This window comes from Colias philodice, chromosome 5 (assembly GCF_061535455.1).
Source record: "Colias philodice isolate Cphi_HAF_F1 chromosome 5, ilColPhil1 Martin Lab GWU primary, whole genome shotgun sequence".
In the NCBI taxonomy this organism is placed as follows: Eukaryota; Metazoa; Arthropoda; class Insecta; order Lepidoptera; family Pieridae; genus Colias; species Colias philodice.
In genome coordinates this window covers 3,173,129-3,195,535 of record NC_143090.1, presented here as the reverse complement: position 1 = coordinate 3,195,535, position 22,407 = coordinate 3,173,129, and the positions used below count along the sequence as shown (strand labels likewise).

Below are 22,407 nucleotides of genomic sequence, written 5' to 3'. Positions count from 1 at the left end.
TTTGTTAATGTTTTCTTTCAACATCATAGAGACAATCAACGTATTCCCGTGTGTCCTATACGGTAACAAATTACTGCTATTAAAAGGTGTCACCATCAACATTTATTCTAGTAATTTTAAGTAACAACAGGTGACTAGCAATTTTCCCAACAAGAGCAGTGCAAAGTTGGCGCCGCGCCAAACATTATGTAAGCAAGGTTTTAGGTGAAGGGTGGATTCATTATTTGCGGCCCAACGATACATATCAGCGAAAATGGGATACATCCAACAATTATTCCATCTGATTGTGACGAATTTTATTTAAACATTTCAATAATTCCGATGTATTTTGTACGAAGTACATTCGAATACTTCGGTCGTATTTGGACGACGTAAGTAGTAATGCCTACCATAATACCTACGTATAATTTACGAGCGTTAATTGGGTTCGATAATGCCTTCTGAATATTTGTCAAAATTAAATTATAGCAAATATTCAGTATGTATTATAACAGCCAATTAAGGCTCGTAAATCATGTGACGTTTAAAGTATAAATTGTTATTGTTACGTCACTTACGATGGTATTTTAGAAATGAGGGCGAGGAAATGGTTTTTTATAAATAAGAGGGAGGAATAAGCTTTTTATTAGAAGAGGAGGCAAACGCGTAGTCGTCTAATGGCAAGTGATCAGCGCCGTCTGTGAACACCCACAAACTTGCGAGTTGGGGATATGGGCTCCTTGAAAATTACAATGTTCCAAAATAACATGAAGCTGTTTCTATAGTTACATAACGGAAACTAACTTCAGAAAATTATTATGGATGATCGCCAACTGTCCAAAGCGAAGCGGGAACCGACATATCTTCAATCGTGTATTAACTTTAAATATATGTATTTTGGAGTTAATTTCTTAATTAATACGTTACTACACTGTTCGATTAACAAATCGTTGTACACATTGTTCTAAATAGCGCATAATAGCTGTAATTAGTACGTCTATTAACGCGACACTGCTGTGTTTAAAGTTATGTATGTAACCATCACATTTAACGACATTTTCAAAGTGACGATTTAACATACAAAACTTCTATGGATTAATCAGTTTGATAACTTTTGGAAACAATTTATGGAAATTGCTCTATCTTCATACTAGCTTATAATATATTTTTAGCGTTTTGGGATTTTGCTTGAGGGTTACGATTTGATGAGGAGCTTTCAATAGATCTTTTGTTTGATAATATTTTAGGTTATCTTTTGCTTCAGTAAAATTAAGTGCATAAAATTTAAGCCGATATTTTATAATGTGATATGCAATTCTAAATCTTGTTTCTTCATTGCAATATATGTGTTGTGTATATGTGCCATGGAAAAGAGGCTGGCTATATAGAGAAATAATAATCAGTGTGTTACTCCTGTGTAGATTGAATATTGATAGAATGCACTTACGCTGCTCATATTGAGCGGGATTGTCGATATTATAATATAAAATACACATAGCCAGTGCATTACAAGTTTAGTCACGCTCGCCTAGAGATGTACCGATATCGATCCTAAACTTCTACGAATTTCATAACATGTAACAGAATTCTGTAGAATTTCAATCAAAGGGACACATTTGGTGCGCGAAGATAGGAATATTTATGGATATCCATTTGCATTGACAAGTTGTGATATTGTGATTTTTTGATGATAATGTATTAGAGCAGCGCTACTTTGGTCCCTAAATAAAGCGTGGAGAAGTTATATGACTGTGAAAGAATATTACCTCAGTATTTGCTTGTCATTGTTACATATAAGACGTCTTCTTGTTTGGGTTGAAATATATTTCTAAACTACTGTATTCTATCCAATACATTTAAGACGAGTATTTGACAAGGTCTTTGTCAAGGTGTATTAAACCCTCGTCTGTCGGAACACAGATCTGAGCCAAAAATTTTGTACCCGTTGTCTGTCGTGGCACAGATCTGTGCCAAATCATCGCCGGTTGGAAATTAGCTCATTGTAACGCAAATATAGTTCAAATCTGCATAAACGACTATTTAGTTGATAGCTTATGAATTACTGAATATTTAAAGTCCATCAATTAATAATTTGACCGATAAATATTCGAAATATAACAGTAATTATGTCATACTTTAGTCGAGTAACTTTTAAATTTTAAAGTTTTAAAAAATGTAAAATTTTGCGGAAAGTTGATAAACGGTAAGTATTTATTGTTCTTTTTATTATTATTCACTATATATCCTAATGTTTATGTGCCGAAATAATGAAAATTACCAATAATTATACCACAAATAATGGCTCCAAATATGTATCTACCATTTCACTGTACGTTGCTTAGTTTTTGACCCCTGGTTAATCGTATTTTATTTTTAATATTTTATTTGTTTTTTACATCATTTTACAAGACATTTTATGAAGATTTTTATAATATAATTCAAAATTTGATACTGTGTTCCATTTTAAAGATATTTCGTTTTCAATTCAGAACCGACAATAATTTCCCCGTAAAATTCGCGTACAGGATGTTCGCATATTGTATGAAATTGAAAAATTTAATTGTTCGTCTTCAATTAAATTTTTCAATTTCATACAATATAAAATGTACATATGTTTTGTTTATATTGATGGGTATCGTTTTTGTGGTATTTATTGTCCTCAGGTTTAATCATCACTACATAGTATAAAACAAAGTCGCTTTCCCTGTCCCTATGTCCCTATGTCCCTTTGTACGCTTAAATCTTTGAAACTACGCAACGGATTTTGATGCGGTTTTTTTTAATAGATAGAGTGATTCAAGAGGAAGGTTTATATGTATAATAACATCCATTAAATAGTGGAGAAGTACTGTTATTTTTGAGGTTTCTAATGTGATGTCGTAAATTTTTACATTTTTTCCGCTTACATTGCAAACGCAGGCTGAACCCTACGAGTTTTATCAAAATAATGTACTAAGTATTATACACATTGAAAAGGTCTACAGAAAAGTCCGCGATGGTATATGTCTATCTCTTATGGATAACCCACAATAACTTTTTTTTGTCATTTACTTTTTACGACAAATAATGGCTAATTTTCGATGCGATTTTAACCAATACAGCATTAATCCTTAACCAATTAAATACCTTGAATACATTGTTCATTTAATATAGATCTATATGGCCTTTTACACCGTATGATTTAAGTGAATATTTTCGAAGATATTACAGATTTAAAAATTGCGGGACGTAGCGTTTGCGGCGGTACCGGCCGGCCGCGCCGCCCGGCTATCGGGCGAGTCGAGCGGGCCGCTATGTTTTTAATTTTATATCTAGGTACACGTATTTAGTATCAGCATTGCACCCGTGCGAAGCCGGGGCGGGTCGCTAGTACGATATAATCAACTATACAAATTATAGTCCGTAACCTCTATGGAATTCCTTTAATTTTAGTATATTATGGTTAAAAGTGTATATTATATGCTGGAAAAATAGTAAAAAAAACCTACATCGGGAACAATTGTGGGAACAATGGTTTTCACTATGACCTATATATAGGACAAAGTGACTATGTTACTATGTAATTTGTGTAGGACAAACTGGAAAAGAAATTTAACACATTAATTGTACAACATATTCTTACCTTAATACAAATGCAACATATTATTTTTTATTGGGGAACCATATGTTTCTGAAAAAATAAAAAACCGGCCAAGTGCGAGTCTGACTCGCGCACCGAGGGCTTCGTACAAACTTATTTTTTTAATTATGCTGTAGGTATCTTTTAATTCATATTTTAGAATTCTTTATCTGTGCTATAAGACGTTGCTATTGTAAGTTTTTATAACCTTGCAAATGTCGAAAATTACGAAAATTTGCAGCATAAACGGTTGTATCTTTTGATTGCGTTGGCATATATTATGTTTGATTCTGTTTTTATTTTGTTTTTCTGTCGTCTCACAATTTCAAAATGAACGACAACACGGGAGTTGTCATTTTTGAAACCCAGATAGTCCAAAGATGTTTTTACACATATTTTGGGGTTATTTCTTTAAAACTGGAAGAATGTTTTTTTAGAGTTTTGAACCTCAATACGATTCGCGCTTCAAGGACCCCGAACAAACCTACTTTTTATTATGTTTTAACTTCTAGTGTTTTTAGTAAATTTTTCTTTATCTGTGCTGTAAAACCTTGCTTTTAACCAAGTCCACTTAACTTTTGACCCGTAGGTTTTGATTCCCTTGCTAGTAGTTGCGGTTTTCAGAATATGCCGCATATGAATATTATTTCTTCTGATTGCGTCTTAAATCTTATATCTCCATACCAATTTGCATGAAATTTGGTATGGAGATATTTTGATACCCGAGAAAGGACATAGGCTACCTTTTATTGCGAAATATGTACCACGGGCGAAGCCGGGGCGGACCTCTAGTATGTATATAAAAATGAATCGCAAAATGTGTTGGTAAGCGCATAACTCGAGAACTTAAGAGAACATTATTTATTTAATAAAACGAATTAAATGCATCATTTGCAGTACGCCTGCAAATATAAATCTATTCTCTCATTTTGTAAATGACTAGCGATAACAATTATTGTATTTTTGCCTTTTGGTGTCAAAACTGCTTCTATTACCCAGAAGAAGAATGCAATTTTTCTATTTGAAGATATCACATTGCTGTTTAAACTACATAATCAATAATAACTTATTTGTTAGGTAACCCTAAAATAAACTTCCGTCTTGATATTTTAATTTTCTTTCGAAAATAAAAATTTGTATTTGATAGAATAACCTTTTCTGATTCGTAAGCATTTGAGTATCAATAAAAGAGAATTCAAATGGATCCAAACAACGATTCTTATGGCAATGGAAGACAAGGCTTACTTTAACAATAGGACGTAACAGTATTTGAAATCAAGAAATATAACTCTGTATATTTTGTCAAATGAACAGATAATAATACTAACACGATTAGTGTTTGGGAATTTACAGCTTTTAATTCCTGATACCAGGATTCTTCATGAAATTCTACACATAACACGTCTTACTTTATTCCAATCAAAATATTTTTAAGTTTCATGCTGTTTGTGTACTATGGACTCCCTAAACTACTGAACCGATTTTAATACAATTTTACCGATTAGTTTATATCTTAATTACAATATGCTTGGAAATACTGCATGTATTGAAGTACAACCCTTTTAGCTAAACGATGTCCAAAATTTTTGTTTCCTCGGATATACAATAATGTCAACAAATAACACTACTATCGAACTACACATGCAAGAAGGTCATAAAGAAATGGTTACATACGCTGTCTTTTGAAGAAACCGAACAATTACTTAAAGGACCACTGAGCTGACACACACTATAACAATATGCCTTCACTCACAAACAATGACCCACACACCCAACCACACACACTCACTCACACACACACACGAGAACACACACACACACATAAACACACACACACACACGTAAACACACACACACTATCACGAACACGCGTGCTGCAAACCGCAAAATAATGTACTTTGTTTTTCTTTTTTTTTATTAATTGTATTAACTTCCATTACATTAGATTATTTACCTACTTGTTAACTTCCTACTGTCCATAACATATGTATATAACCAAGAAGCGCAACTCAGGGTCCCAAGACACAAGTATTTCACTTAGTTTGGGACCCACTGTCTTATATTAATTGTAAATCATATAATGGACAAATAAATTTATTTCATTTCATTTATTTCATTTCATTTCATTTCATTTCATTTCAACTAGATTGGAGAGCGTTCATCACTTTCCTGATCACATTCAGGTGGAACCTCGTGGTAATAAATCGTCGTCTTGAGGCGGTCCGGTCGTTGTGTCCGATGTATTATAAGAAAAAATGAACAGAAGTTAACATTATTTATGCTATGTTGCAAATATTCCTATTTATTGGCCAATGTTGGCGTCAACACCACACATTACAACCACATGAGTATATAAATAGTACAGACACAAAAAGCTTCATAAGAATTTTTTTTCTGTCAGTTAAGTAAAATTTATTTAAGTAAATAAAACATGTAGATGTATAATTGTTTATTTATTTTGAATCTTTAAGTTTATTGATTTTTATCCTTAACATAAGCTGTATTTTATAAAAAATATTTAAAACTCGAATTTCCGAAATTTTTGACCTATAAGTTAAATGTAACGGTTTATAATTAAGTTATGGTATAATTAAATGTAGATTTCACTTTTGTACAGCTTAGACATTTTTCTGTATGGATACAGTGCCTTTCGATTTGTAGTTGGACAACATTTCATTTTATAGGTACTATATTATAATAATTAAGAGCATGAAAGAAAAAAAAGCATTTCTTCATAATGCTATTGTTACCACAAAAAATATTTTCTTAATCGCTAATTTTAAGAAAAAATAAATTAAAATTAAAATTGATGTGGAGACGTTATACATACAGACGTTAGAACAAAGTCCACCATAAGAATGAAGTCATTTAGGAATAAGACGATTTTTAAACATTAATAAAAACCAAAATATTTAAACAAAGTAAAAATTACTGTTAGTTTTTATCTAGTTTTGATTAAAATAAAAATAAAAAAAAAGTAGCAAATATTTTTGAAATGTTCTAATTTTGGAGCAGACTGTAAAGTCTGTATTTGTATGAACATATGTGGAGATCGCGTCCACTTATTTTCATGCGTAAACGATGATATTCATACTCAACTTTCTCGAATTTTTATAAAATAAACCTATGTTTTTGTTATATTCACTCAAAAGATTGTCTATTCTAGTGTGAAAATACAAAAATAAAAATCTAAAATACCTTGATATTATTTTTTTATGAGTATTTTTCTTTACAATGTCATATTTTTTCAAAATGTGTGGGAAAAAATGCTTCTAATAAGTAAAATAAACACGCCAGGGAGTAAGTAAGGTAACTAATATAAAGTTTGGTTATCTAGTTAGCATCAAAATTTACAAGAGTGTCACAGGTTAAAGTTTATATCACAAATTTTAATATCGAAAAAAATCGGCAAATCAGCGCCGACTGCTCGAATTTCTCCGACAGACAGCACCTTTTTGACGCGGCGCGCCGCGACAGCTGAGGGGTTCCTTTTAGCTAGTAAATTATGTAGGTATTGCATAATTTAAAAATGTCCTTTATAAAGTGTTCGAAAAGCGCTCCCTTAACAAGCGCACGTTCTAAGAGCTATTATCATCCAACTTATATGCAGGAGGAGAGTTGAAAGTTTTTACGGACTTCAGAATGGCATAATAGCCTCTACAAGTTCGCTGGAATTGCAATATTTCGCTTTTATTGTGAGCACTGAGCGACGCTCTACACAATGTTCTACTGGGTTTTACTTCTCACTGAGCAACTCGAATAAGTGTTACTATAGTGCATTACAAAGATAGCGTCCTACATACTGTCGTAAATATTTATGGCTTGACGGTCTTTTGTAAAATGGTCTGAGCATGAGCGCAGTTGTCCTGGGCTAAATCGTTTATAGTAAAAGGGGCTGATTTCCTATTTGATAGAAAACTGAACAGTGAAATATGTGTAATATTTCTGGCTCATAACCATTCAATATAGAATTTCATTAAATAAATGAGATGTTAACGGAAGTGATTGTCAAGAGCTCACGAAAAATCTATCTCGAGAAAATGTATCAATACATTTTATCATGCTATTATCCAAAAGCCTTGATACCTGAAGCAAACATATTTTTCAATTTCAAATACAAATTACGTTACCCTAATGTATATGTATAAGTTATTCTATTTGCATCTTCTATGCTCAGCTAATCATAACCAAACATTGGTTTCATGATATGTTTACCTACGTAGGATCGCTTATAATATCTATACTAATATTATAAAGAGGAAAGGTTTGTATGTATGTATGTATGTATGTATGTATGTATGTATGTATGGTTTTCACGCATAAACTACTGGACCGATTTTGATGAAATTTGGCACAGATAATCTTTAGACCTTGAGAAAGAACATAGGCTAACTTTTATTGCGAAATATGTACCACGGGCGAAGCCGGGGCGGACCGCTAGTTCTATATATGGACATGTATTCCGTATTACAGAAATTGATTATTAATATGATATATTTTTACCTGCGTTAGGCGCATTAAGTTAAGGATTGGTCAAGTCATGCTCTGAGATTCGCCTATTTGACGGAAATTCGGTCAAAACTATAATTATATTAAAGACTGCATACCTGGTCAAATAATTGTTTGGATATTCCTAATAACGTCACGGATAAATGTATATTTTATGAGAGGCAAACACGCAAGCACGCAATCCCTCAATTCTGTAGTCCTCAGGACCTCGCATAGAAAATATTGTATTCATCATTTTATTGAAAATGCTAAATTTCCGCCATATTCATTTATAAAGGTTTGAAAACTCACTTCACTCTCTTATATTATGAACTAGATTTCCATTTTCCGCCCGCGGCTTTGCCCGTTTTGTCTAACCTTCCCCTTGAATCACTCTATCTCTTAAAAAAACTGTATCAAAATCCGTTACGTAGTTTCTAAATATAAGCATACACAGGGATTAGGGACAGAGAAAGCGACTTTGTTTTAAACTAGGTAGGTATGTAGGTACCTAGTGATGATTATCTTCTTATTATAAAATAATCGAAAAGGGGTTAAATTCGATATATGCCCTTTTAACTAATAACTAAAGAGTAGCTCTGTCCTTCCTTACTCTGTAGTTTGTGATACGCTTGATATTATCAAATTATTGTCCTCCATTTTTACGTGCCAACAATGTTTCAAATCGATGATTAGAAACGGATGGGTTTTTAATGTAATAACTGAACTACCTAATATTATGTATAAATCGTTGGAAGCTATCGGTTAATAAATAGCATATTTAATTTACTTATATAGAAAAATAAAGGGTTCTATCGTGTTTTTGGTTCATATTTTCTGTTTTCCTTATGTTCAACAACACAAAATCCTTACATAAAACTCTACATTAAAATTTTCTACTCAAAAAAACTTGAAAATGGAACAAGTAAAAATCACAAGTTAAAAAGAACAGTTGTAGCCACGTCGTAACAGTATAAATTTCACATGCAAATTCGCGACAGAATGAATATTCGTTCAGAAACTTGGTTAATGAAATTCTACGTTTATACTGAATATCAGTTTAGGAATTGGGCTCTTGCAAATAACGAGCTAACGAAGTAACGCTCAAATCTGTGCGGTTGCTATTCTGCATCATGGCTTCTGATTCTGTTCAATATTGTTTTGAAATTTATGTTTCAATAGTGAATATGGAACATGCCGTAGGATTTGGGTCACGTACGTATTGTGGATTAAAATGTAGAAGGCACGATTTCATGTGTTGTCCAAACAAGGAACGAAAAATAGGAAAAATAGGAAGGATTTATTTCGTGTTCATACATTAGAAGTGGTTCTTAAAGTTTGAACATTCCGGACTTTCTTCAAAAATAAATTTCAAAATTAATCAAATGCTTATTTAACTACTTTATTTCTATTCAAAACTATACCTATCTAAGATCTAACGTATATTTCCGATTAGGTATATTCCTAGTTTTATATGCATGAAAAGAAACACACTTCCTCGTTATTTCTCCAATTAACGAAACTATTTAAAAAAGCAGTTCATAGGCGAAAGTTATAATATGCTAAAGCAACTTCTGCACATGCATCGGAATATAGGTCGTGGAGTTCAGAATGTTCTTCAAGTTTTAAATACTAAGCTTTGAAAAAAAATTAATGAAAGGGTTTCAATTCCACATTAACGCTCAACATAATTTTGCTTTTACATTGGTATATACTGAATAAAGCGTACCTACTTTTATTAAAATGGTTTCCATGAAAGGTAGGTAATAAATAAGTTTAATGAAAAAACCAGCTTTTACCAAAGCTTTTATTGCATTTTACAAAATTCATACAACGTTTAAAAAAATTTAACCATCGCGTTGGCGAAAGACCGAAACGGCAGCTTAAATCACATTCTAAAACCATTGTTAAACCCTTACTACTATATCTTTACCTATATTTGGAATCTCTTTGTTCGCTTGCGGATTTTAACGAACCACTCATATGTGCATTCATGTGAATACATAACAGGATAAATCTTCTAAAAACATTCAATGTCTGACGATAAATCCTCGGCTTATCGTACAAAATTGGGAAATCCCATGTGCGTACAACCTTTTATGTGTATAATTGGTTCTTTCTGAATATAGAAGTTAGAAGTGACAGTAATCTGTGGTCGCCTTTTAGAGATTACTGCATATTCAGAAGGCCGCGATATTTGCTATGATTTTATTTTATCCTCTCAGGTTTTTGTGACATAAAATAAAAAACAGATATGACATAACCCCTTTTTTTTTTTTTTTTTTTTTTTAACGTGAGGAAATTCATCATGAATACCGACTGCTTCGGGGGCAGCAGCACGGTTATGTCAGACTCCTACTGACTAAAACCTCACGGTGGCCTACTACCGCGCAAGTAAAGCCTTAATAATAACTAATAAATAATAACCCCTTAGCATAACCCTATTCATCTTTTATTTTGAACGTATATATATATATATATACTAGCGGCCCGCCCCGGCTTCGCCCGTGGTACATATGAAAAATAGATGTTGGCCGATTCTGAGACTTACCCGATATGCACAGAAAATTTCATGAGAATCGGTCCACCCGTTTCGGAGGAGTATGCAGACTAACATTGTGACACGAGAATTTTATATATAAGATTTTCACTTCACTTCTTTCATCTCTTCGCTTATTGCAAAAGATCAGCTGTCTTCAGCTAATGCTAATGGATTTAAAAATAAAAATATTAGAAGCTTATCTTCTGCATAAAGGCAATTACTATAAAGTGTCTAATCAAACACTATGAACCTTGTAATTATGGCACAACTTACAATACAACCTACATTCCTAAGTTCAATTCAATCGATAATATTATATGCAAATTGCAAGCATATTGTCATTTATTATTATAACTTTTTTTTTAAGTTTTTATGTGTTAGGCTATTAATATACAAAATCATGCAATCTGCTGAAATACGGCATCGTTGTAAAGAAAATGAATGTAGTTCATTTCCATACCTAAATAAAAATAAAAAAATAAACTCGGTATAAAGATATAGGTACTTAGGTTTCTAAATTCTAGAATAATAATTGCGCTTCACATAAAAGTATTGTCGGAATTGGAGCACACGCCATACAATAAAATAAAATTGAATACTCGTATACAGTCATTAACGCGCCAAACAAAACAGTAATAAATAATTAAACTTACATACCCTAAAGTCAAATAGTCGAGTTAATTTTTAATTGGCATCCAATTTGTGGTCTTGAAGACCACGCCTGTTGAATATTTAACAGTTACTAGACAGTTTACATGTAACACGCCCATGTTGTATAATCGTTAGCATATTCGGCGTTAAACTGTGTAATTATTAGTTTATTGTACTAAAATAACAGCACTAAATATATGTCTTGACTCTTCACTCTTGTCGGTTATGCAATCTATATCATAGAACCTTAGGATATAGGATAAAAATGTCACGTTTTATACAATATTTTTTTTACGTTGTCTTTTGTATTTCTAGTGGAGAATTTTGTAGAAGCTTAAAACTTTTTCGTATTCGTTACGTAATCAATTCACTGAACTGAACCGACACCATTGTGGAGTATGGACTAGATGCATTTCACATTTGTTTCACTAATCGATTCTTTGTTCGAGCAACGATAATGAAACTTTTTACTTCACATTAGAGCTTTGCCTTTCGTTAGTCTCATTTGGAGATAAAACGGACCCATCGGTTCTACTTTTAACTTTAAATCCTGTATATTATATTGTGCTAATAATAATCGATTGCTATAATCTGTAGTCTATAAAAATATAAAGCTGAAGAGTTTATTTGTTTAAACGAACTTATCGCAGGAACTGCCAGACCGATTTCAAAATTATCTCAATAGATAGACTTGCAATAGAATTATAAACCAAAATTCAGTCAAGTGCTTTGACGTCATTGAGTAAAAAATATTCATTCTCATCAATCCATACTAATATTATAAATGCGAAAGTAACTCTGTCTGTCTGTCTGTCTGTTACTCAATCACGCCTAAACTACTGAACCAATTTTCATGAAACTTGGTATGGAGATATTTTGATACCCGAGAAAGGACATAGGCTACTTCTTATCCCGGGAAAATGACGAAATCCCGGAAATCCCACGGGAACGGGAACTATGCGGGTTTTTCTTTGACTGAGCGGGCGAAGCCGCGGGCGGAAAAAAAATAAATAGATTTTATGGCATTTTGGCTCGTGATAATTATTGCCTATTGAGATATCATGCCCATTTATTATGATTGCTTGCGGTTTTCCTGATTCAATGTTGCAAGTCACGATTAATTTTAGGTCGTGATTATTTTATTTAGTAATAACAAAAAGGTAGGTAACTGTAAAAAGCGTCCTGATGTACTTTTGGTGTAAGGAAAAATATTACTGTACTGTATACAATGTAATAAATAAATTTATTACATTTGCATTGTAGTGTACACGAAATAATGGGTTTATAATTTTTAAAAGAGAAACCGCAAAATTTTATAGAAAATACTTAACTATATCGCTTATAAAAAGAAAATATTGATTAGGTTGCTAAAGTTTAATAGAATATTATGTAAGTACCTACGATTTGCTTAAAAAATATTCTTTTCGAATTATAAGAGGTAATTATTATTCCTTTCAGATTTAAATTGGTGAAACGGTGCTTTGACAAAAATCTTTCCTTATAATGGAAACGTATTGAATTTTAATGATTTGATTTTTTGTTAAGTGCAACATTAATTATTCAGTGCTGATATTATAATGAACTAGCTGTGCCCTGCGGTTTTACCCGCAGTGCTCTGCTCCTGTTGGTCTAAGCGTGATGATATACATATACATAGTTATATCCTATAGCCTTCCTCGATAAATCTAACACCTAAAGAATTTTCCAAATCGGACCAGTAGATCCTGAGATTAGCGCATTCAAACAAACAAACATACAAACAAACTCTTCAGCTTTATAATATTAGTATAGATAAACCATTTTTACGAAGACATCTTTAGTTGTAATTATTTATTTCCACTAATTGATGTGAATTACTGGATCAAAAAAAGCTCGGCTTCTTATGCTAAGAAGTAAAGTAAAGAGCTAAGAAGTAAGAAGTGTAAGAATGTTTGTCACTCTTTCATGCAAAAACAGCTAAATGGATAATGATAAATGAATAAATGTAATAATCTAATAGTCTGCTAGTAAAAACTAACTATATCTCAAATTCACGATACTTTAAAGAATACTTTAAAGAGTAACAAATATCATTATGAATATAAACTAAATAGCGAATTCCCGTTCATCCGTTTAAAATGACTAACCTAATTTAATTAAAAGCAGCCAGACAACAGTTCGCACTCCGTACTAAACTGAATTATCCGCTACTCTAACATTCTAGTGTCGTTTTGAATATTTAAATAATTATTTTACGCTCACTATATATTTAGATATTATTTCATCAATTTGATATATCTCTCTAGTACAGTAAGGTATTTTAAATATGCTTTAAATAGCGTATTTAAAATGAATAACCATACATATTTAAAAATTATATTCATCACTATAAATCTTCACAAAAAATATTATAAGGCAAAATAACAATAGCGCTTTTCTGCAAAACCTTGAGCAACGAGAGCACATGCACGCTTTATATTCTTGAAGATCATTGACGAGAAAAGCATCTTATTCTTTTCTAACAGCATACGAGCTGCTTGCCCCGGCTCCGACCAGGTTCACCTGCAATAGAAACAAAAAGAAAGTCCCTCTTATTTAGGAATAATGACGGCACCTTCTGACAATGAAAAAAAACATGCATTTAGGTGATTAAACGAATGAATAGATTGGTTTGAAAAGCTGTATCCAAGGGAACGGCAATAAACTCGATAGCTTCCAAACCATAAACCTTGGTACACACTTAGGCTAGACCGTTATCGGTATCAAACCCTATTAGCTTTGACTTTGAACTTTACAATAAAAGGGAAAAAACGTCAAAGATCATTCGCGTGAGGGCGTCGCGTGACTCGTTTGGCAATTCGCAACCCTCCTGTCACTTATCACCCTTTTCACTTGCTCTAACTGTCGGTGTGTGGAGCCATTAAAATGCTAACAATGTAAGCAACGAAACTAGGCAATGGAAAGTGGATTTTCCCATTTAGGCACGAAAAGCTCGGCGTAGGTTGCTAAACCCTTTTTTTTGTAAGTTATGTTTATTCGTTTTATCGTACTTTTCTAATAGAAGTCTTAAGTGAAAATTCTTTTAATAATCATACATTATGTAATGATAACAAGACTCAATACCTTGACATTATATTATTACCTATAATACCTACAAAATAATTTCAAATACAAAAATACCCAAACCTTCTGACATCTATTGCAATGACGTACCCACGACGTACCTATTACAATATCTATTTATTCTGAGGTAGATGCTATTCAGACAAATTGTAATTTAAAATCGTTTCCAGGTGTATCGCTAGTGTTCATAGTGGCGGTGCTGCCAGGCCTGCTCCCGTGGGGCGGCGGCGGCGGCTGGGCGTGGTTCCTCTCGCTCTGCCATCTCCTCGGAGCCCTGGCGCCCTGGTGCGGCTCCTTCCTGTACCATCTGTTCATGAACCACACGAGAGGCGCCAGCTTGTACCATAGACTGCTGCAGCTGGATATGCTGGGGATTTGGGTCAGCCAGAGCATAGGTAAGTGGTACTGAATTTGTGGTTTATTGTTGTAGTACAAAATGGGTTGTAATATCTTTCGGAAATAATAGTAAATAACATTTTTGAATTTATTTAAAAAAATCAACTAAATGCTACATAAAAAACGTCGCTTGTACGATTTACAAGATCTAAAAATTATTATAATTATTAAAAAAAATGATTGTAATGCAGTGTTTTAGCGACTTATTATATTTCATAGAATGTTGAAAATGAAAAGATCTCTATTTTCCACAAAATAACTAACTTGCCAAGCAAAAATATCGACAAATATCATTTCAGTTTGTTTTCTGTGTACAAAAATATTAATTAATAAAGTAACTAATGAAAACATTACGTTCGTTCAATTAACTCGACACTTGTTTATTTTCCTTGCAAGATGCTGCAGTTTCGTTTGAACAGAGGTCTAATTAATTACCTTCTCCGTGACAGTTCATTTAATTAAAATTGTTAAATTTGTTATGAAGCTGGAAGTATTTAAATACGCAATAGAAAAGTTGCAAATTTAAATTAACATTAACTTTATTTATGTAGAGCAAGGTAAGGAAAAACACAATTATTATTTTACGAAATGAAATCATAAGAGGTATGAGAAGGGTATGAGTGACTATAAATCTGTTTCTAGAACATACGAGTTGAAGGAATATTTTTCCAGGTTTTGCATACTTACAGAGCCCCAAATTTGTTATTCTATTAATAAAAGGTACCTACTTTATATTTTCTTCAGGCTGTAGACGATATCGGTAGGTATAATCCTTATTTATTTATAAATCAATAATATTCTATTTATAATCTGTTATGAACTATGATTACGAATGATGGAAAATAATATCTATTGAATTAATGTGTTATTTGTGTAACTAAAATCCAATTAAATATGTCTACAGTTGTTGAAATTCCATATTAATAACATGTTAAGGATTATGTAAATAACAGTAACATTCTAGTTATACATTCCTATCGTCAGTCTAATATCTAGTTCGTAGTTCCTAACTCATGGAAACCGTTTCAGATGTAACGACAAACACGCTCAGCAAATGTACTTGTAAATGGATAACTGAATCTCAAGTGATTTATATCCGTTTTCAAAGGAATGGCTACAGTAAATATATGCAATATATGCAATATATGCAGTATATGCAATATGCGAATATTAATGTAGAAACTGCAAGAAACGAATAATTCTGTTTGTATTATAAATATATTTTAAACAGTGTCATATTAGTATATTTTTGTAAATCAATGTCTCGTCAGTTATATTTTAGAATAACTTTCAAGATAAGGATTATACTATACAGTGTAAAGTACTATTAGTTGTGATACTAATATGACTTAGATCTCTATATAACGTAGCATCTCCAACGTCCCCAATAAAATATCAGTCAAAATGGATTCCAACGTAATTCAAGCTAAATTTGATTTATTTAGGAGCTAACATTAGCCAAAAATATCAACGCTCTACATGTAAAAATAATATTATCTCAGTAGTGCCTATATATAGTATCTGTGATAATACCGGCTCAGAATACCCTTCCCAGAGGATATAATGCGGGTAGCCGTAAAATGAGTACTTAATATTAAACTAGAAGGGTTCATCGCATTTGCGCTGCGGTCGTGGATGTTAGCGTATTTCTGACTAACATAACATTTGCTTTATAACTATATTTTTTTTGAATAAACGAATGATTGCCGGCATAGATTGTTTGCAGGGCCAAGGCTATTCGCTTAGTGGGAATTTGATTTGTTTTAGTTTAGAAACAGTAATGTTTAATCAATAGTTAACAAAAAATAAAAAGCTTTCTAAAAAGCGCAGATTTTAGATAAACAAAGATTTAACATTTGACAAAAATTTAACATAAATCTCAAAGAAAGCTTCCTTAGACAGTACCTATGGCGGTGTTTGTGATTCTGTAAATCTGCAATATAAAAAGCTTTTTGTCTGAAAATTGTCTAAAAATTTCAAGTCCGGTAGACAGGCTGTTTTGACATGAGAGGAGATCAAGCAATCAAAAAATTTAAATGTCATGAAAGAAACGTTACTTTTAATATAAAATTTTTCACTACACTATAAGGCAATTTCACTATTTCACTTTTAATTTCATAAGCGAGCTCTCAACTATTTCTGTGAGCGTACAAAAACTTGACATTTTGCTTATTTACCGCTTTACATAATGAATACGAACTGTAGCACGGAACGCTCTTGACCTGACATTTACGGCACGTGCTAACCGCCCAAAGAAACCTGAATTGGCTTACTTACAGACTAACAAAATCTTCAAATCCTAGGTACTAATATTATAAACGAAAGTTTATGAGTATGGATGTTTGTAACTCTTTCACAAATAAACTATTGGACGGATTTGGATTTTACAGTAATAAAGGTTGTGTTTTCATACATTTCAATTTACGAGAGTATTACACATTTATAAATTACAGAGTATAACGCAATTAAATCGCGTTTAAAATCCGTTAAATTATTTATTTTACTGAATGTAATAAAGGTCATCAGAATAACACATGAAGATAGAAATACTTCATTTTGCCCATGGTTTCGTCCGCGCAGCACAGCTATAAAGGTTTATATCAAACAGTATTTTTTGTCTGTTACGATTACGAACGAATCACTGATTGGGTGGATATAGCGTGAGACGGAAAAAAAGGTTTTTGTCGCAAAATGAAACTAGAAAGTAATGAAATTGGTGATGGAGATTAGTGTAGAGAAAATAATCAAGAAAGTGGACATTATCTTTTTCAATATGTGAAATGTACATGATAAATCTACCAATTAGGTATTACAGTATTTTATGAACTTACAAATTCTGTAATAAATTAATATGTATTTAAAAATTCTGTTTTGTTTTCAAACACGGATACTATTTTAGTTTGGTAATATTTTAGGCTAGGTAAGATTATATTTCAGTAAGAATCAGGATATTTATAAAGATATTTAAATAATACTTATAAATAAAAACCACATCACTGTTTTGTTCGTGTTTCAATTACATGTCTTTCTAACTTCTAAGTGTAATTAGGATCTATGTTCGACTCCCGATGAAGACCAACTAATAAAAATCAAGTTATTTCACAAAAGTTATGTCACTTCAAGTTTTTGTCTTATAGATGGTTAATGAATAATTATCTATAATAGGATAAAAGGAAAATCAATTTGTGAAGTCGTACCAATGATCGGGCTTCACGTAATCCGTTGAGAATATTTAAACTTATTCATTACCTTTATCGTCAGTTTACATTTAAAAATACTTTTCACAATTTATACGTAACTGCATACTTAAAACGCAATAATTTATTAGATTGTTATATTAACAAAGATTAAAGTTTTATTGCAAAGTGTTACAACAATATTTTATATGACTTCAAAATATTGCTCAAAATCTTATATTTAAGAAAAACTTTAAAAATAAAGTTAAAAAACGCGTATAAATACAATAAACCTGAAACAAAGGAACTACTTTCTAAGAACAATAAAAACCATTAGTGAGGTGTCTATTATAAATAATATTTACAAAGGAAAGTCGTTAACTACGTAATTTAATATTAATAGAGTTCGCTTTACAGTTTTATATAACAGAAAATTATCCTGCCTGCTACGGAAAGCTTTAAAATTATCTTCATTGTTTCCATTTTACAGTAGTATGATATTAATAAGTGTATAATTTTGCAATTTAAAACGTAAAAAGATGGTCTGGAAAATTCTTTTCGTGTCAGCATTAAAAAAACATTTTCAATTCGGATTTTGATATTTTTTCTATTCGCTGTTACCTACTTTACAATACGTTACCTACTTTACCCACGTCAACAGTTTAATTTTTTTGCGTATTTACCTCAAAAATTACCAACATTTCATATAACTAAACAACGTTTATCCGTTGATGTCTTAAAAATAAAGTTGTGTTGAAAAATCTTAAAATAAATAAGCTCGCTGACCCCAACGAGCCGTTGTATTGTCGCAGACGTTCCCGAGTTTCGTTCCAAAATAAAAGAGCCACGAAGCAGGGGAATGACTGAAAGTAGGTCAGCTTAGCGCATCACTTACATTAGTGATGCTACCCTAACTTCTAATTAAGATTGTACATACATGATGTTGATTCTACGAGATCTTGAAATGCCAAGAAAATATTATCTTGAGAAACATTAAGATTTGTGTAAATAATGTATAATGTTTTTGTAAATGTGTGAGTGGTGGTAGAGTCCTGAATAATTTGTTTTAGAAAATAAAAGGGAATTTTCGTATCCCTTCATGATTGACTTGTATTAAAGCCCCGTTAAACACGGATTCCGGTTCCGGCTGTCGTACAGTGAGGACGTTGTTCAGTGCTTCCCGAAAGAAATAATTACAAACTCAGTGCAAAAGAGGAAAAACAACCAAAAAGTGGAATATACTAATTAAGAACACACTTCAGGCAAGATAAGCTATACATTGTGTGATTAATACAACGATTACTTTGTGATTATTACAAGTTAAGTGAAACAGGTAGTAAGCATAACCTTATCGAACAAGTGAATTGTCACTTGTCACTGACAAATGCCAACAAGTCATAGATATCAGATAACTTTACATAGTACCAACTTAACGGAAGAACGCAGTGTTACCATAACAAAATATAAACTATACGGCCTGTCATCCACTTTCACGAGTGACATATCTGAAGGGCAGCCAACATAAAAAGGCTGCATAACGATGACTGAAGAAATGTCAATATCCACACTCTACAATATGATGAAACTAGAAATGGATAAACAAGCTACGCTGATAAAGGATAATACAGAAAAAATTATGGTGACAATAGACGAAAAAATCAAACCATTAATTCAGGAAAATAAGATCCTAAAATTGGAAATCGAAGTACTTAATAAGAAAATAAACTCCCTAGAAAATGCAACCCGAAGGAACAACATTATAATTCATGGATTTAAAGAGACAGAAAAAAATTATACTGAATTATATAACAACTCTATAAGATTATTTGAAAACTTGGGAATAAAAATTGATAATTACGATATAAACAAATTACACAGAATTGGAAGACAAACGAATGGAAAAACAAGGCCTGTATTAATTACCCTCACAACATACAACAAAAAAATCGAGATTCTAAAAAATAAAAAGAAAATGTCACAACCAACATACATTACAGAGGATTTTTCTAAAGAAACTTTGCAGAAACGCAAAGAATTACAACAAGAACTTCACAGAGAAAAAGAAAAGGGAAATGATGTGTACATCAAAAACAACAAAGTTGTAATAAAATCAAAAGAGAATGAAAAAAGGAAAAGGGTGACATCACCATCACCCTCACAACAACATCAACAAGTGTCAGGAGATAAAAACAAAAATATAGTAGCCCCTGCAAAACTGCAAAGAACTGACCCATTCGCATACATGAGGTCTAGATCACATTCTTTGACTGAAACAACAAAACCAAAAGCATAGGAATCTCGAGACATCGGTAACCGGACAAAAACGACAATCACAAGCACAGAACATTTGGAAAAGGAAAATCGCCCCAACCCGGCTGGTCACCGTGGGGCAAGAGACCAATACCCCCTAGGATTGCCCCCTCCCAAAAAACACAACATACAGAAACAAGACCATACACACGAAAACAACGGAAAAGAAATAAATGTCATAAAAGACAAGAGAAATAGTATTTACATAGCAACGCTTAACACCAGGACTCTAAGAACAGACGAATCTTTACAAGAACTGGAATATGCCTTAGGTTTTATAAAGTGGGACATTATCGGTCTCAGCGAAGTGAGGAGAATGGGAGAAAAGATTGAACAACATGAAAACTACATATTATACCATATAGGAACCACACCAGGCCTACACGGTGTCGGTTTCCTTATTAAAAAATGCTACAGTCAATACATACAGTCCTTCAATGGAATATCAGAACGAATTGCACAACTAAATATCAACTTGCCTGGGTATGCAACTGTGTCAATAATTCAAGTATATGCACCGACAGAGCTGGCACCAAAAGATATAAAGGATAATTTCTACGAAGACCTAGACAAGACTCTGGCAGGTGCACACAAGGCAATCATACTGATGGGAGATTTCAATGGCCAGATTGGTAAAAGATTAGCAAACGAAAATAACACACTAGGCCAATTCAGCACAGGAAAAAGAAATGATAACGGACAAAGACTAGTACACCTGGCACAGGAACATAACCTTAGGATATTAAATAGTTTATATAAGAAAAACAAAAATAAAAAGTGGACCTGGATTTCTCCAGATGGGAACGTGAAAAATGAGATTGATTTCATATTGTCAAATAAACCTAAATTCTTCAAGGATATAACCACAATTAATAAGTTCAACTTTAACACTAATCATCGTATGGTAAGAGGAGCCATTTACCTGAATGAGATAAAAAAGAGGAGACAGTACACTAAGAAAGGAATTACACCAAGTCAAATCCCTCTCACCGTCCCAGAAAACTTGTTGACAACATTGAAAGAAAATTTACTGAATAACAACAAGAGCGAAAATATTCAAGAAAAATATAATATAATAGAAAAAGCGCTGAAAGAAATATCCAGAAAATTATATACCCTAAAAAACAAGAGAGATAAAATAGGAGACGAAGCAAGACATCTACTTGAGACCAGGAAAACTTTATTAAGAAATAAGAAACAAAATAGAACACAAATAACCCAGCTAAGTAAACAAATAAATGAAAAAATTAGGACTCATAGGAAACAAATTAGAAACAGAACTATCCAATTCCACATTGAAAAATCTGGAGGCATAAAGAAAGCTCTGAAAGAACTGAGAGAGAATACCTGTTGGATCCCATCCATCAAAAGCAAGACATCTAATAAGAAAGCAACAAAGCGACCCGAAATTATGGAAATAGCAACAACATTTTATAGTAAATTATATGATGATCCAGACTACACAAATACTCAATACCCACAGGAAGAAGACGAAGAAGCTACCCTCCCAATATTAGAATCAGAAGTAAGAACCGCAATACTGTCCCAGAAAAACTACAAAGCCCCCGGAGAGGACGGAATAGCAAACGAAATTTTGAAGAAATGCCTAGACTACATAATAAGTGATATTACCAATATATACAACGATATTCTGACTAAAGAAACAATACCGCAACAATGGACATCGTCAACCATCATATTGCTCCATAAGAAAGGCGACAGGGCAGAAATAAACAACTACAGACCGATCAGCCTGATCTCCAATTTATATAAGATATTTGCAAAGGTAATATTGAACAGAATTAGCTCAAAACTGGACGAAAATCAGCCGAGAGAACAGGCTGGATTCCGAAGCGACTTCTCAACAATGGATCACATTCATGTCGTCAAACAAATTATCCAAAAGAGCAATGAATACAGAAAAACATACTACTTGGCATTCGTAGATTACAGTAAGGCATTCGATTCTTTGAAACATTCACACATTTGGGACGCTCTACACTCACAAGGAGTGCAACAAAAATATATCAGGATAATAAGAAACATATACAAAGAATCAACGGCAAAAATTCAGACTGAAAGGAAAGGAGAGGCCTTTAAAATAAAAAAGGGAGTACGGCAAGGTGACCCCCTCTCACCAAAAC

The 22,407-nt window shown here is 32.6% G+C and overlaps 1 protein-coding gene across 1 annotated transcript in view; it reads left to right on the top strand.

Annotated features, from left to right (window-relative positions):
- LOC149488339 (progestin and adipoQ receptor family member 4) overlaps nucleotides 1-22,407 on the top strand; it is a 64,838-nt gene that overhangs the window by 9,732 nt on the left and 32,699 nt on the right. The window contains exon 2 of the mRNA XM_089695042.1: nucleotides 14,552-14,776. Coding sequence (XP_089551168.1) covers nucleotides 14,552-14,776 — 225 coding nt within the window. The remainder of the gene's footprint in view (nucleotides 1-14,551; nucleotides 14,777-22,407) is intronic.